A 17,282-nucleotide genomic window follows, 5' to 3' on the forward strand; every position below is an offset into this window, starting at 1 on the left:
TGCACGAATGGTTTGACCTTGATAACGTTAGTTATAATTTTAGCACTTTTGCTTAGTCCCGAGCAAACAGTTCACACTGTTTTCAACTCTTCACCCAGTAACTTTGATATTTCACTTTATATGGCCAAATGTACTATATCATTCGTACAACCTGCTCTGGAAAAGCTTTTGGTAATTCCACCCCCCATTTCAGGCTGATTAATCTGATGAAGATCCAGTGCTAACGTAAGACCACATGTGCTCAATTAGCATTCAGGTTTAGGGCAAATAATTCAATGACTGAATGATTTGATTTTGTCAGTATATAAATTCAAGAGTCTTTTTTCTGAAATGTAACAAGACACATAACCTACGATTACTGCATTCACATTCTGAGCTGTTATAGTCCTTGTGTTCACAAAATGCTATTGTGTCAGTTCTGTGATCGTGCTTTTGAGTCTGTGTTATCATTTTGCCAGCACATGAAAATCCATAGTCATGTTCCTAATGCTGATTTTAAATGTGGTATTCCAGATTGCTCCAGATCCTTTAGAAAGTTTCCTGCTTTCAAGGCTCACATCTACAGGGATCACAAAAAGAGGGTCACAAAGACGTCTGTGGAACAGGTAGGAAGTGATGCTGCCACTTTAGTCTGTGATATTGATTTATATGTCAAGAAAAGTGAAGTGATTTGAAAAACTTCATTTTACACTTGAAGTCTCATATCAAAGAAGGCACCAGAGTACCTTGCCCGTTTAAGTGTAACAAAAGTTTTCTGTAGCATCAACACTGACCTCACATACACTACCAGTCAAAAGTTTTGAAACACTTACTCATACTTTATAATAATTTTAGAATAATAGTAAAGTCATCACAACTATGGAATAACATAAATGGAACTATGGGAATTAGGTTGTGACTAAACAAAATCCAAAATAAATCAAAACTGTGTTATATTTTAGCATCTTCAAAGTAGTCACCCTTTGCCTAGAATTTGCAGACATGTACTCTTGACATTTTCTCAACCAACTTCTTGAGGTATCACCCTGGGATGCTTTTTAAACAGTATTGAAGGAGTTCCCATCTATGTTGGGCACTTATTGGCTGCTTTTCTTTATTATTCGGCCCAAGTCATCAATTTCAAAAACTTTTTTTTTATTTTATTAAGTTTTAGTTTTATAATGAAATAAATTAATATGGTGGCACAATTATATTTTTGTCTACAAAACTAATTTCAAACATTTAAGCATACGACCTTCAGATCAAAAGATTTTTAAGATCATGAGAAACATTTCAGGCAAGTGTTTCAACACTTTTGACCGGTAGTGTATATCTAGAAATCATCGAAACTCTTCAGCAGAAAGGCTACTTGATAATATACTGCAGTTGAATGTTTCAATCCAGAGGCCTCACGGTGATGAATGCAATGTGGCTGAACACATTGTTATAGATTATGGTAATGGTGGAGTGCAGTCAGACATCATCCTACTACCAGATAATGCAGATGAATCTCTTTTTCTGAAGAACTAGGCACTGTTTTACCTCAAGCTGCAGGCAAAGCTTGTTCTTCCATAATCTGTAATTCAAGCAGTAATTGATGGACTGCAGGACATGCATGATATTAGACAGTCACATTTGCTACACAGGCTAAGTGAAAAATTGACTACACTTGGAATTTATGAAAATGATATAAAGAGTTTTGTTGATGTTTTGAAAACTGATGATCTTTTCCGGATGTGTAATACCCATACACTAAAAACTGATAAGAGGAGAAAGTCTTTTTATAAAGAGAAATTTAAGTTTGTGGATCCTGTCCCCATCTGTCTTGGTCAAAATGAATCTGGCAAGGAAAGCTTTGCACAGTATATTCCTATTAAGCAAAGCTCTGTACTGCTGTAAATCAGTGATGGAACAACACAAGAACACACAATCTGAAGTCAGAGCGAAAGATATCCTCTGTGATATATGGGATGACAGAAATATTGATGAGGTAATAAATTCTCAGTCTTGAAAATTTGTAATATTTATTTCCGGGTCAGTGATACGTTCTTCATATGTTCACTTGCATTGTATACATAGAAAGAGCTGGGATTTTCTTCTAAAAATCTTGTGTTCTGTTCTGATGAAGAACAAAAGTTATCTATATCTTGGATGGCCTGAGGGTGAGTGTATTTTCAGCAAATGTTCATTTTTGATTAAAGTCACAGAGTAGAAATTGCCACAGACAATATTGTTAATAAACCGATGGTGTGATAAGGAGACTGCAAAGATGTACAGTAAGCTTTAAATCTGGCAACCTGACTTCCAAAAGTTAAACGGCCACAGGATGGTTGTTTTCCAAAAAAAAAAAAAAAAAAAAAGTGTAAATGAGTGAGTATTTGAAACATTATTCAGCAAACAGCAAAATTCAGCATGTGACTTTATTGTCTATACTTGCAGACACCCCATATGATTTATTGCATTATTCATCATTATCACATCTAAAATGTTATTGCATTTTTTCTTATAACCGTAGTTGATTACCTGAGAGTTACCTAAAAGTAGATGACCTGTTTGGATGCATAATATAGTTTGATTAAAAATAAATGGGATGTTTGTGTTTGGATCCATGTTTTGTACATATACATAATATTCACTTTTCTCTCTAATTTTAAGTGCTTTATCGACATCAATCCTGAATGTGGCTCAAAAAACTAGAAAGGGAAAGTGACTTCCAAGAAGACTGGCAAGGTAGTGCTAAAAAAGAACAGTACTGTGAACCCGCACATTTCCACTCTTCTGCAAAAACTAATGGACTTTAAATGGGATTTTGTTTAGATCGTGCTTTTTTTTTTTTAAAGATATATATTTTTTTCAGGCTCTAAGTTTCTGGGTCATTTCTGGATGTTTCATAATATATGAAATGGGTTTAACACAAGAAGACACATTCTGAAGATATTTACATTTGGGTTTGGCACAAATCTAATAGACTTACAGTAACAGTCAATGCTTTGGAGATTTAGTGGGAAGATATTACAGTAGCTCCGTGTTCTTAAACAGTAACTGTATTGTTCGATAACGTCATATTGGCCATGTACTGTTGTTAGTATCCATCTTGCTATTACATCGTTTTAGTCTGTTGAACTGTTGAAGGTTAAAGATGCCAATTGTCCTGTAATGTTTACACTAGAAAACACTACTGGCTCTAATGTTTCCTACAACTTGCTGTACCCATACTGGGAGGATGTTTTAAAGCACAAGGCAGGTGAGAGTGATACCTTGTCAGTGTAGGTAGCATTATTGATTTATTTTCTTTCAGTTTCTGGGTAATTTTAAAATATATTTCTGAAAAACGTATCCATTCTCAATTCACTTGTGTACTATCTGTTCACATTTGTAAGAACCTTAAAGTAAATACGATTACTGTGCTGATAATTGTTAACTGTTAATTGCATTTTAAAATGTTTTTATAAAACATTACAGCTGACATGTTCATAAAAGGCGATTTTCTGCTCTTTGCTTAAAAAATAAAAAATCAATAAAAAATAAATTAACTCAAGTATATTGTTTTCCATTTCCTATTGCCAGTACTGTTGTGAAAAATAACAAGTATGATATTTTTAATTATTTAATGACAAATAATTTAATCTAAATGTACAAAATGAAGAGCGGTAATTACAGTATTCCCATGTAAAAATACAATATATTGCTGTAGGCAACACAGTTTAATACTGTAAAATTACATATTACAGTAGGATACTGTATTTGGTAATAACAGTACTATACTGTAAATGTTGATTACAGTAGTAGTCCTGTAAAAATACAGTAAGTGGCTGGCAACCCAGCTGCCAGTATTTTACTGTAAATTTACAGCAAAACGTTTTACAGTGCAAGATTCACTAAAACAAGAAACTAGATTTGCATTCTGAAGAAATAACAGTGTTTGCAAAGAAGCAAAATAATAATGTTAAAGTTTGAGGTTTTAGGCAATGTTTTAGGTAAGTTAAGTTTAACATTTTTTTTAAATGAAATGCTGCAGTTGAGCCAAAACCTGTGACACACCTGGTTTTCTTGTCATCTGTGCACAAGAAGCTTTCTTTTAAAGGAATATTCCAGGTTCAATACAAGTTAAGTTCAATCGACAGCATGTGTGGCATAATATTGATTAGCACAAAAAAAAAAAAAAAAAAAAAAATCTTTGAAAAAAAAAAAAATACAAAGCAAAAATCTGGGTTACAGTGAGGCACTTACTGTAAGTTAATGGGGCCAATCTGAAAATGTTAAAATGCTCACTGATTCAAACGTATAGCCACAAAACAAACATTATGCATTAACATGATTTCAGTGTGATAAAATCACTTATGAACCTTTTCTGTGTGAAGTTATAGACAATTTTGCAACTTTGTTGCCACGATGATGTAATGTCAACAAACCCTAAAACAACAGTAAAAATGATGATTTAAACAACTTTACGGCACAAATACTTCATGAGTTTAATCAGAAGAATTAATGCAAGTTCTTTTATAAAGTTATAAGCTTCACATTAAATCCTCTAAATTTGGCCACATTCACTTCCATTGTAAGCGACTCGCTGTAACCTCGATTTTTGCTTTTTTAAAGAAAAGGACGCATGAGTCAAATGTTTTTTTTTTTTTTTTTTTTTTTTGTGGTAATCAATATTATGCCACAAATGCCTGTTGATTGAGCTGAAGTTATACTGAACCCGGAATATTCCTTTAAGTACTGTATCAAGTCAGTTATACTGTAGATGGTTCAATTAAAGTTAAAAGGAAAATACTGATCACGTTAAGAAAACAAAAAAAGAACGAAAAAAAAAGAAAGAAAAACAATCGCAATGCAGTCGGCACATATTACAATGACATCATCAAACACCGTAAGAATGCAAGTCAAGGACACCTAAAAATTAAATTATTCTCAAAACACAGTTTGAATAGAGTCTGTATGTTAAGCAGTTCAAGCTGAATTAATTACAGAAAATTGTAGAGAAGTATAGAAATAGAGCGACTGAAAAACATCAATACCCTGCTGCCTTGCAAACACTGTAATTATGTTTTTTACAGGTTTTACAAGTGTTGAACTACCAAGAAAATTATTCTCATACACGTCCTTCAAGTGACTTTCTAAAAGTCAGATGGTACAGTTCACAGCAAACTTTTCTTCAGCTACAGTAGAAACGAAAGGCACTTTTACTGTAGTACTTCAACACTCAGGAATGGAAATCTACATGAATTATTCTTGTCTTAGTCTTCAACAGTGAGATATCCAATTCAGTTTGATATTGTACAGTAGATCCAGCATTTGCAGGACTGTTTAAATGTCACTGTTGAATGTTTAGTTACCATACCCATACCACGTATTGTTGCGTGTATGTTTACTTAGATATATGTACCTTGGGGACAAAATAGTCACCAGAATTGAGCTACCGTAAATCTGACAAAACCTCCCTTTGGGGACATCCTCAAAGATTTAAATAATTCATAAATAAAGTATATATTTTTTTCAATGCTAAAAATAAGTTGTGTACCTTAAGGAGTTTGGCGTGCAGCAGCAGTGTGTATCCAGCCTCTGTGTAGTTATCACACTCTTTATGCAGGTCACAGAGTTTATACAGGTACCTAAACAAACATAAAGCCATTGTAACAATCTAAATACAACCTCCACTTCAATGTAAATAATTAAGAACCAACAACAAACCTAAAGAGGGTATTTTTGCATTCTATACTTAAGAATCAGAACAGCAAAAAAAACAAAAAAAAAAACAGGTCTAGTTAAATGGATAGTTCTGGCTTTAAATAGATAATGTGAAGAATGAAAAAGACAGACAGATACAAATGGATAAAACAGCTCACCTGATGTACATCTCTTCTCTCTCGATCTCCTTGTAGAAATTCTGCAATAGAAAGAGCCGCACACAAGGTCAAGTTCTCTTATTCATGTTAAATACATACCACGACCTCAGTAAAACAAGAATGAAAATAAAAATTCTGAATTAAACTGCATTTGAGAGAAGAAGAATCCATCACAATGCCGGTCACATCTTTTGTCCTTGTGCACATGTGCCATTGATGTGTTCCATTGATGTGTTCCATCATACTGACATAAACAATAAGGTATCTGTTTCCTATTTTAGAAGTATTCCCACTGTAAAGGATGTCAACGGGAATTATAAGGGGGAAAATGTTTTAAAGTACAGCCACGAAAATAGTCTGGGAGTGAAACATGAGTGAAGATTTGTCAATTTCACAGAAATGTAATCTTTGGTCCATGTTGGTTTCATACATAAATAAATAAATAAATAATAATAAAAAAAATTAAACATTTTCTACCAAAAAAATAAATAAAAAATATGTAAAGACTCTAAAATGTCAAGCAATGTAGCCAAGTAAAATGTATTAAAATACTTTACTTGAACCTTAAATACACATGAAAATAAACAACTTAACTCAATCATTAATTAAAAAATAAACGTTTTCAATCATATTTTTAATAAGGTTAAAACAACAATTTTTTGAGAGTTACAAACATCAAGATGTGTTCAAGGATACTACATTTGATCTGAAAAAAGTGCATTTTCATAAAAAGGTCAAAACATCTGATGATGTATTTTTTTTTTTTTTTTTTGGTCACAAGACAACAGAATGGTTACACCACCTGACTTTGATTGGGTGGACACACATTTTTCAAATATTTATAATATTTCACAACAATTTATTTATTTATTTTTTTTAAGAAATAATAATGAATTATTTTTATTCATTATAATTTTATATTTATATATTCATTATTATTCCAAAGTACTTGTCCAAAAAATAAAAATATAAATAAATTAATAAAATCTGCATTTAATTAGACTTTTACTTTTCATTTCTTTTACTGTCTCTGGCCAGTTAAGATTTAATGAAATAAAAATAAAAATAAATTATATATATATACATATGACTGAAACATGTTCATTATACAGTAATAGTGGTGTATTCAATTAACTATTTTGTGTGCATTCCAATTTTTATTTATTTTTGAAAAATGTCACTGGGTCACTGACCCACATACTGTAGTTTATTACGCATTTACAAAGCATTTTCTCTGGGGAATGAGAGTTTTACTGACATTTCACAACATCTCAGGTTTCATTCCTTAAGATGCAGTTTCATTCTGCCTGATTCCAAGTGTGTAACTGTATGTGTGTGTTCTCCTCACCAGTACATTCACAGTGCAGCTCATGCGGTTCTCTTTGTTCTCATCATGCATGATGGTTCTGTAGTCCAGAAGTCTCTCCAACAGACGGACCACCAGAGTTACGAAGGTTTCACCACTCTTAGCCAGATACTTGTGTTTCCTGCAGTGCTCCAACAGACTATAACACACACACACGCGCACACACACACACACACATACACGTGAAGGTCACACTGCAGTCCAACATCCCTAAACTTCATGTTAAAGACAACATGACATGGCATTCAAACGTTATTAACTTTTGAAACTTTTTTGGAAGTTTTATCCATCTGGATTTTATTGATCATAAAATATCTGGTCTGTTACATGGTTCCCACATGACTTCTCCAGTTGTTTGTCATTACTGAATAAGGATTTTTTATGTCTCAAAGAGTTTTAAGAGCAATTTATAGCCAAAGACATATTTTATAGCTGAGCAAAAAATACACACTGAACACAGAAATGTCCATGACATTGTCGGATTTCCATGATATTTCTAGGCCTGGAAATTACAACTTTAAATTACAACTTTGAAAAATGACTCCAAACATTTGTGTAAATTACCAGGTTTTCCATGACAGCGAAACCCCTGTTGGTTTCATATCATATATCATTTTCAGATTTTATTTTCTGAAAGTAATGAAAATTCCCACCACAGTGTCATTTCCAGCACATCTCAAATTCTGTATAGTGTTTAATAGAATTCAGTTCTGGAAATGACGATGATAAAAATGACATCTTTAAAATAAAACGGCCAACTTTGTCTTGCTTAGGCAATTTCATAGCTAACATTATATGTATCCTAAATACACACAATTAAATCATATTTTCACACTTTTTACATAATTTGGCAAAATTACAGCTTGATTGGAAACGACGCCCAATAAAAATATTCAGCTCATAAGTGATATTTACCTTGATTTTTCTTTGTTTTGTCTCACATTTCATCTTAAGCATGCTCTTCACTGACACAAGTACACTAACTGATATAAAAACTTGATTTGGAGGAAAATTAAAATAATAATAATAATAATAATAATAATAATAAAATAAAAAAATAGATAGATAGAAATAATTTTCCCACAATAAATATTGAAATGGTTTGTATTTATTTCACTTTTTGTTTAGATTATAATAGTTTTAAATGTAATAATTTGTATTTTTATAATATATTTTCATAGTTTAATATTGAAAGTCTGGGTCAAGTCTAAAATAGTAAAATCTGTACATAAAAGACTTTGAAAAGTAGCAACAATAAATGATATAGGCCTTTTAAATGTTTTAATTTTACCTTCATATATCAAAAGTAATAATAAAAAAAGTTGAAATCTGTTTGTTTTAATAAAAATCCACCCCTGGGATGTGCAACTGCAGTTGAATTGAAGTTAAAGCAACACCTAAATATAAATGAATAAACTAAATTCAATAATTTGTATATAAATAGGGTCAATTTTAATTCCATGTCTTTAAATACACAAATCGTTTCTGCTCTGTTGCAGTATGCAGCAATTATAACAACATCATCATCATCAGCGTGTGTGTGTGTGGGTGTGTGTGTAATCAGAGCTCACATCTTCTGAAACAGGAGTTTATACTGCTCATCTCCTCTGCCACCTTCCACCTCATGATCCAGCTTGGTGATGATCTCGTTCTCAAACTGCAATTAAACACAGCAGCCGTAAATAACCTGCGTGGCTAATTTTTCATTTCATTAGTGAGGTTCCTCCTCTCGCTCTCTCGCTCTATGTGTCAGAGAGTAATCAGGCATGATCACACACCAACTGTGAGCTCAACGTTATCTACTCATTACTATCACTGAGTTTCATCAGAGAGACAGACAGATGGTGAGAGAGACAGCTGTCTGAGGGATTAACTTTACGATGCTGCTCTTTGTATCACTGTTGGAGGGGAGTAAATTTCACAAGAGAGTTATTGAGAGGATTTCAGCATTGAGGAATTATTATATGTATACATAGTATGCTTTCAAGATTCAATGATTCAAAGAAATGATTGAACTATAATCAAATTTGTCCATATGACTAGTGCACTATATTTCAAGTCTTCTTAAGCCATATGATAGCTTCGTGTGAGGAACAGATCAACAATTAAAGGGATAGTTCACCTGAAATTGTAAGTTCTCGCATCATTTACTCACTTATGCCATCCTAGATGTGTATGACTTTCTTTCTTCTGCAGAACACAAATGAAGAATTTTAGAAGAATATTTCAGCACTTTAGGTACATACAATGCAAGTGAATGGTGACCAAAACTTTGAAGGTCCAAAAATCAAATAAAGGCAGCAGTAAAGTAATCGATACAACTACAGTGGTTTAATATATGTCTTCTGAAGTGATGCAATCACTTTAGATGAGAAACAGATCCTTTTTTTTTAATTATAAATATCTACTTGCAGAATGTGAAAGTAGAGATTTATGGTAAAAAAAGACTTAAATATTGATCTGTTTCTCACCCACACCTACCATATCACTTCTGAAGACATGGATTACACCACTGGAGTCTACTTTTATACTGCCTTTATGTGATTTTTGGAGCTTGAAATGTCTGGTCACCATTCACTCGCATTGAATGGACATATAAAGCCAAAATATTCTTCTAAAAATTTGTGTTCTGCAGAAGAAAGAAAGTCATACACATCTGGGATGGCATGAGGGTGAGTAAATGATGAGAGGATTTTCATTTTTGGGTGAATTATTCCTTCAAGTCATTATTCAATGATAATCTTCCCCTTCCGTGAGCTGTTAACTTGTTGCGACCGGATCATTGATTTGAGTTTAAAATATCAGTCTGATTAGTGAACAAATCATTCAGACTGATTTGTAAACTAAATCAAGGATTCTTTGAAAATATGTGACTCAAAAGAATGATTCGTTCACAAATTGGACATTTCTACCTCTCTCATGAACTCTCATGAATTTGCTAAGGCAGATTTCAAGATTTTCAATAAATAACAACTTAAGGCACCATTAAAGTGTCATAAAATGGGCCCTATGACTCATATTACACTATATTTAAAGACTTCGGAAGCAATACAATAGCTTTGTGTGAGGAAAAGACTAAAATGTAAGTATTTATTCAATGATAATCTTCCCCTCCAGTGAGCTGTTAACTCCAGAACTGTTGTGACTGGATCATTAAGTTTAGTAATTTGAACGGATGAGTACTATTCAAAAACAAATCATTCAGACGGTTTTGGTGAAAAGGATTGTCGATTCATTGAAAGTCTCAAAAAGACTCAAAAGAATGATTCGTTCCGGAATTGGACATTGGTACTTCTCTCATGAACGTGCCGAGGAGTGCTAGGGTGGATGTCAAGATTTACTTCCTTTCTTTTTAAAAGAAAATATGAAACTGCATTCGCCACACTTTTTTACTTATTTCTCTGTGAAACAGAGACAGCATGTGTGATGAATAGACCAAAACTGAAAATCTTTAATGAATAGCTCTCAAATCTCATTTGCACTTGTGCATATCTAAATTTGGTGCGTAAAGACACGTTGCACCAGGTTTGACATTAATGACACCAAACGCACCGAGTTTGAATACATGGAAACGCTGTGAGATTTGAGAGCTATGGTGAAGGGGAAAACTTTTCAGAGAATAACAACTTTCATTTTGGTCTGTTAATAACACAAAGCTATCATATGGCTTTGATGGTTGCTTTATGCCGTTTTTTTGTTGTCATTTGTTTGAGCCTGACAACACCTGGTCTCAGTATGCCTTCATTATATAGAAAAGAGCAGCATGAACTTTCAGCCTACCATCTAATTTTACTCAGAAAAAAATAAAAGAAAAAAATGTCATACTGTCATACAGCATTGGAACAACATGAGGGTGAGTAAATGTTTTCGCTTTTGGGCAAACTATTCCTTGAAAATGACTTCATATTACAACTTCTCAATTTATTTTGTTCTGTCTGTCTATTCGTGCCAAAATAAGCCCAGACATTTGGCCATATTAATGGTGTACCAGTGAGTCCCATAACAATGGCAAGTCTGAACATGCAGGATGTCCAATATTCACTTAATCTGTGTGCCAATATCATCCAAAGACACTCTAATAACAACAAAACCACTGAGAGATGAACCCACAAAAGAAAAACACTTCAGAGGGAGTTGTGAACTTCTAGAACAGTCTGTGAGGAAGATGCTGATCTCTGCAGGCCATGTGTTTCAGCAGTATTTCCTCTTAACTCAATGAAGCCACATCTTGTTATTAAAGATAACAACAGAAACAGTCAAGCATCTCTCTGTGATGTTTACTGGAACTCAACTGCTGATTTTAGATTTTGCCTCCCTCCCGAATCACCTTTGAAAGCATGCTGTTTGAAGAACCATTTAGTGCAAACATCTAAACACTGTACTGAGTGTTACTACACAATTACTTCTGACAATACAAACAGTGAGCAAATAACACCCTCATTTATACACTTAAAATAACAACCATTGTTTACAGAATGTTTGTGTGTGACAGCATACAGTGCAAAAAAACGGACCGTTTGGAAACAGCGTCTGAAGTGGAACTCGCACTGCATCATGTCGAAGAAGATGGGGATCGTGGCTTTACGCAGTTCGATCTCTGGAACTAATGTCATCTCCAGAATCGGACCCACCATCTCTGGGATGAACTTGATCTTGTGTTGACCTGCAAGAAGTTCAGAACAAACAAGAAAACAAACAAACAAACAAACAAACAAACAAACAAACAAACAAACAAAAACACGAGGGTGAACGAAGATTGATGGCACATTTTACAAAAAAGTATATAAAGTAATTTGGTGTACTTTATGTTGTTGTACAGCATTAGAGTAACAAATCCAATGTTTTAATGTAATGCAATTTGTTAGATATACTATAATCTAACATAAAATTAACCTAAAATGTAAAGTAGCTAGTTTTAAACACATTAAATATGTCTTTTCCTTACATTTATAGGAAATCTGGCAACAAACCAACATTTGGTCCCAAACTAGCTAGCCTCTAGCTTTTTTATTATTTTTTATCTCCCCTTTTCTCCCAGTTTGGAATGCCCAATTCCCACTACTTACTAGGTCCTCATGGTGGCGCAGTTACTCACCTTAACATATATATACTTATACCACCTCTGGGTGGTGGAGGACAAGTTTCAGTTACTTCTGCTTCTGAGATCGTCAATCCACACATCTTATCACTTGACTCATTGTGCACGACACCGTGGAGATTCAGAGCATGTGGAGGCTTCATGCTACTCTCCGCAATCCACGCACAAGTTACCACGCGCCCCATTGAGAGCGAGAACCACTAATTGCGACCACGAGGAGGTTACCCCATGTGACTCTACCCTCCCTAGCAACCGGGCCAATTTGGTTTAGGAGACCTGGCTGGAGTCACTCAGCACGCCCTGGATTCGAACTCATGACTCCAGGGGTGGTAGTCAGTGCCAATACTCGCTAAGCTACCCAGGTCCCCCTCCTAACAAGTTTAATATGTTAAGTAAAATGAATACATTTGAACATTTGTGATTTCTCCTCTGATGCACTGATATTCACATTAACAAATTATATTTTGCTCCTGTTATGGCTATTTGATCAGTTTTTTGTTTTTGCTTTTGTTTTACCGATTACAAGAATATGTGCAATGCAAAATTATTAATAAATAAAAATAAACAAAATACAAAATAAACACCAATAAAACAGCTCATACACTGTAATATTTATATGTGTTTATTAATATTGTACTTTAACCTCTTAGAATTGAAAATCAACATTTCCTGCAGGTTAAGCACCTTCTTTCTCTGATCATTTGTTGAAAAGGAAGAAGAGTTTCAGGTCTTATTTTGTAGTACCCTTTTTTTTTGGAAGTGCCTGATAACAAACTTCCTTTATTTATTTAGCAGATGTATTGTTTTTATTTCTGTACATGTTATACAGTGATATTTTTGCAGTGGTATTTTGGGGCAGGTGTCGCAGTGCTGGGAATATCATCTCTCTGTTAATTCCTCAGTGCCTATTTGTGTCTAACATTGACTTTTACATATTTTTGTATTCATCACATCAAGAGGGTTTGATGTGTGAAACAGAATTTCTATTTTGGTGGCACTATTTCTAAAGCTCTCCAAAGACAGACTTTCATCCACGCTCCGATAATCTTTAGAGTTTCCCACAATCACAGCGCTGAAAAGAAACAAATATCACTGACTCTCTGGTGTACTAAACTCAGACTATCAGAGCCAGCCAGCTAATTAACAACCGAACACTGCTGTGAAATTCGTCTACCATGAGGTTGCAAAAATCTTTGAGAGAACAAGGGAGCTGAAAATACTTTCACAGCTGCAGTTTCTGAACTGTCCTGCCACTAATTAGCACCTTCATTTTCAGAGCATTTCCATTTGTACAACTCAAAATAACCGGTAGGTGTCTCAGGAAAAAAAATAACCCACTAGAAATGTGTTAAAATGGTAAGAAATACAAATGTTGTATTCCCAGGTTTGATAAAAATAACTGAAACTAAAAGAAAGTTGAGAGTTATGGCATGAAAAAAAAAAAAACATTATTTGTGAAAGAAATAGCTTATATTTTAGGATCAAAAATATTGTTTTACACTACTGTCCCTCTAATTTTCATTACTGTAATATAATAGTAGACGTTTCCTTACAATTGTACATTACAAATATTCATACTTTACAATTAAAATTATATATTAATATTTTTTCTTCATTAAAATTATATGAATAAGATTTTTTTGACATTAAGATTTGAAGACATGTCTTCAACATTTTCAATGAAACATTACTTATAAAAATAATTATATATATATATATATATATATATATATAAAAAAACACACACACAGTATACACCGATCAGCTACAACATTAAAACCACCTGCCTAATATTGTGTAGGCCCCCGTCATGCCACCAAAACAGCGGCAACCCGCATCTCAGAATAGCATTCAGAGATGATCTTCTTCTCACCACAATTGTACAGAGTGGTTATCTGAGTTACCGTAGACTTTGTCAGTTTCTGTCCACAGAACTGCTGCTCACTGGATGTTTCTTTTTTTTTTCTTGGCACCATTCAGAGTAAATTCTAGAGACTGTTGTGTGTGAAAATCCCAGGAGATCAGCAGTTACAGAAATACTCAAACCAGCCCATCTTGCACCAACAATCATGCCATGCGATTATCTAATCAGACAATCGTGTGGCAGCAGTGCATAAAATCATGCAGATACGGGTCATGAGCTTCAGTTAATGTTCACATCAACCATCAGAATGGGGAAAAATGTGATCTCAGTGATTTAGACTGTGGCATGATTGTTGGTGCCAGTTGGGCTGGTTTGAGTATTTCTGTAACTGCTGATCTCCTGGGATTTTCACACACAACAGTCTCTAGAATTTACTCTGAATGGTGCCAAAAAAAAAAAAAACATACATTTTGTCATTAGGGAGTGTGGAGTGTAGAAAATAAATAAATAAATAAATAATTTAAAGCATTTTATCATAAGGCTGCAACATAACAAAATGTGACAAAATCAAGGGGTCTGAATACTTTCTGAATGCACTGTATATAAAGGTATTTTGATCTGGTAATACAGACAAAAGCTGGCCAGAAATTTCTGGGTCATATTTCACCCATTAATCATATAAAAAAATAAAATATAAAAAATTATATATATATATATATATATATATATATATATATATATATACACACACACACACACACACACACACAGTACTGTGCAAAAGTTTTAGGCACAAAATGTTGCATAGTGAGGATGTCTTCAAAAATAATGACATAAATAGTTTTCATTTATCACATAATATCATACAAAGACCAGTAAACATAAAAATTAAATCAATATTTGGTCTGACCACCTTTGCCTTTAAAACAGCACCAATTCTCCTAGGTACACCTTGACACAGTTTTTCTTGGTTGTTGGGAGATAGGATGTTCCAAGCTTGTTGGAGAATTCACCACAGTTCTTCTAACTATTTAGTCTGTCTCAATTGCTTCTGTCTCTTTATGTAATCTCAGACTGACCCGATGTTCAGTGGGGGGCACTGTGGGGGTCATGCCATCTGTTGCAGGGCTCCCTGTTCTTCTATTCTATTCCATTTGCAAAATGAACATTTGGGAGTCTAAAATGTATATTTCCTATTGACACACTAAAGTAGCAGATATAAATAACCATCTTAAGACAAATGCTTGTGTGAAACATCTTATGTGCCTAAAATTTTTGCACAGTACTGTATATATATATATATATATATATATATATATATACACACACACACACACACACACACACACAAACACACACACACGCGTACACACAGACTAATTAATTATAAAATTATTATAAACAACAACATCATTTACTAACACACACATCCAGTATATATATATAAACAACATATTTTATAATTATTATTGCTACTCATTATTTATTATTATTATATTATACATTTTTGTGCTATATAATGATAATCTTTTATATAGCAGCTCACCCAGGTTATACCACATGTCTCGGATCTCAAAGCCAATCTGTCGCCTCATGTCTTGATACCTTTAAAAGAGAAATATGAAGATATTAGAGCACAATCTAAGAGAGGTCACTTTATTCTGCTCTTTTATTTGGATGTAGAGACAAACATTGTCATCTGCTTATTCCCCTGAAATGATGAAACATTTATGGCATCAGGTGCTTAGGCAAAGAACATGATGCCTTTTCATAAAAAAAAATAAAAAAATAAAAAACATCATCATATTCGAAAACTTAAAACAAATGTGACACAAATGCACTGAGGACTTGAGTGTTTCAATATAATATAACAATACTGAATAAAATGAAAATGAATAAACTAGATTTGCATTTCCTGAACAAAGTACCAGTGCCTTGAGGCAGCAAAATAATAGTGTTTAGCGACGGCACTTTAACTAGGGTGCTGCTCTTTAGCTGTTTGCACAGCAAAAACCCTCTCAGAAAAGTTACGTCATTAAATTCATCACATTATACACTGCTGCTGCAGCCACACACATTCAGTGTAAACGTCCCCATAAGTAAACATTTCCTAAGATCACGTCCACTCTAATATGTTTTCGTTTGAAAACACATTCATCCTGCTGCATTTATATCCTCTCATCCAGCGTTGTTTACCTACACTGAAAACTGAGTTTTTAAAATGCTCTCCAGTTAAGAAACTGAAAACTATTATTGATTTAGTGTGGATGTGACACGTCCAATCGGGGTCAGGTTAACCCAAAGCCAGCCTAATTAAAAAAGGCTGCCTAAAGGCCGATTGGTCCACTAGTTATTTAGGAAACCGACTTGAGTCGATTTTTAGTTTTGCACATCCCTAGTCATCTTCAAAAGGATAGCGTTACTTGGCTAGCAAATCTGAGTTATGCATTTGTGCAATCCAAGTCATAATAATATCCCAGACTAATAAGACTGAAAGAACTGTCACTGCAAGAGAGACAGGAAATGAGAGAGAACAGGACAGAGGATTACAGCCGGACAGAATCAATGTCACACAGATTTAGTAAAATGACAGACAAAGAGGAACAAATCCTTCAGTGTCCTCAAATGGTGTTTACCTTTAAAGTCTGTTAAAATAAGCACCGTCTTGATAATTTCCATATGTTTTACCTCGGACGGCCTCACTGTGATATCCATTCATTACCGCTGTCATCACACCCTGGCATTTTGGGATATATGTGGCCTTCAGCTGAATTCGTACCTATCATTGATTGCTGTGTCAGTAAACGCTGATCCAGTCGTAATTTATGATGACAAGGACGAGACACCAGAGCCAGTTAATGCAAAGTAACAGTTTCCAAGAACTCCTTTGAGTCTCACCATTATCACGGCCGACTCTTGTGACTGACGTAAAATCATTTTGTGACAGATTCGCAGAGACGCCACAGGCAAGACGCATGCAAACATGCAAAAGCACGTAGCGCGACTCACCTCGAGTGTGACCAGGACACATCCCTCATTATTAACCTTGATTACCTTGTGTATTAGATGCTGAGAAGTGATACAAGTCCAGAAGAATGTGCTTATCATGTGTTATGTTGAGATACG

At 34.1% G+C, this 17,282-nt stretch overlaps 1 protein-coding gene across 2 annotated transcripts in view; it reads right to left on the minus strand.

Moving 5' to 3' along the window:
* Positions 1-17,282, minus strand: part of LOC127423600 (dedicator of cytokinesis protein 1-like) — a 361,421-nt gene that overhangs the window by 65,019 nt on the left and 279,120 nt on the right. For both annotated transcript variants that reach the window (XM_051668049.1, XM_051668050.1), the window contains exons 32-37: positions 15,703-15,761; positions 11,709-11,857; positions 8,766-8,851; positions 7,177-7,333; positions 5,829-5,869; positions 5,504-5,594 (exon numbers count right to left, since the gene is read on the minus strand). In XM_051668049.1, the coding sequence (XP_051524009.1) occupies positions 5,504-5,594; positions 5,829-5,869; positions 7,177-7,333; positions 8,766-8,851; positions 11,709-11,857; positions 15,703-15,761 (583 nt within the window). The remainder of the gene's footprint in view (positions 1-5,503; positions 5,595-5,828; positions 5,870-7,176; positions 7,334-8,765; positions 8,852-11,708; positions 11,858-15,702; positions 15,762-17,282) is intronic.

The sequence above is a fragment of the Myxocyprinus asiaticus genome, chromosome 32 (assembly GCF_019703515.2).
Source record: "Myxocyprinus asiaticus isolate MX2 ecotype Aquarium Trade chromosome 32, UBuf_Myxa_2, whole genome shotgun sequence".
Lineage (NCBI taxonomy): Eukaryota > Metazoa > Chordata > Actinopteri > Cypriniformes > Catostomidae > Myxocyprinus > Myxocyprinus asiaticus.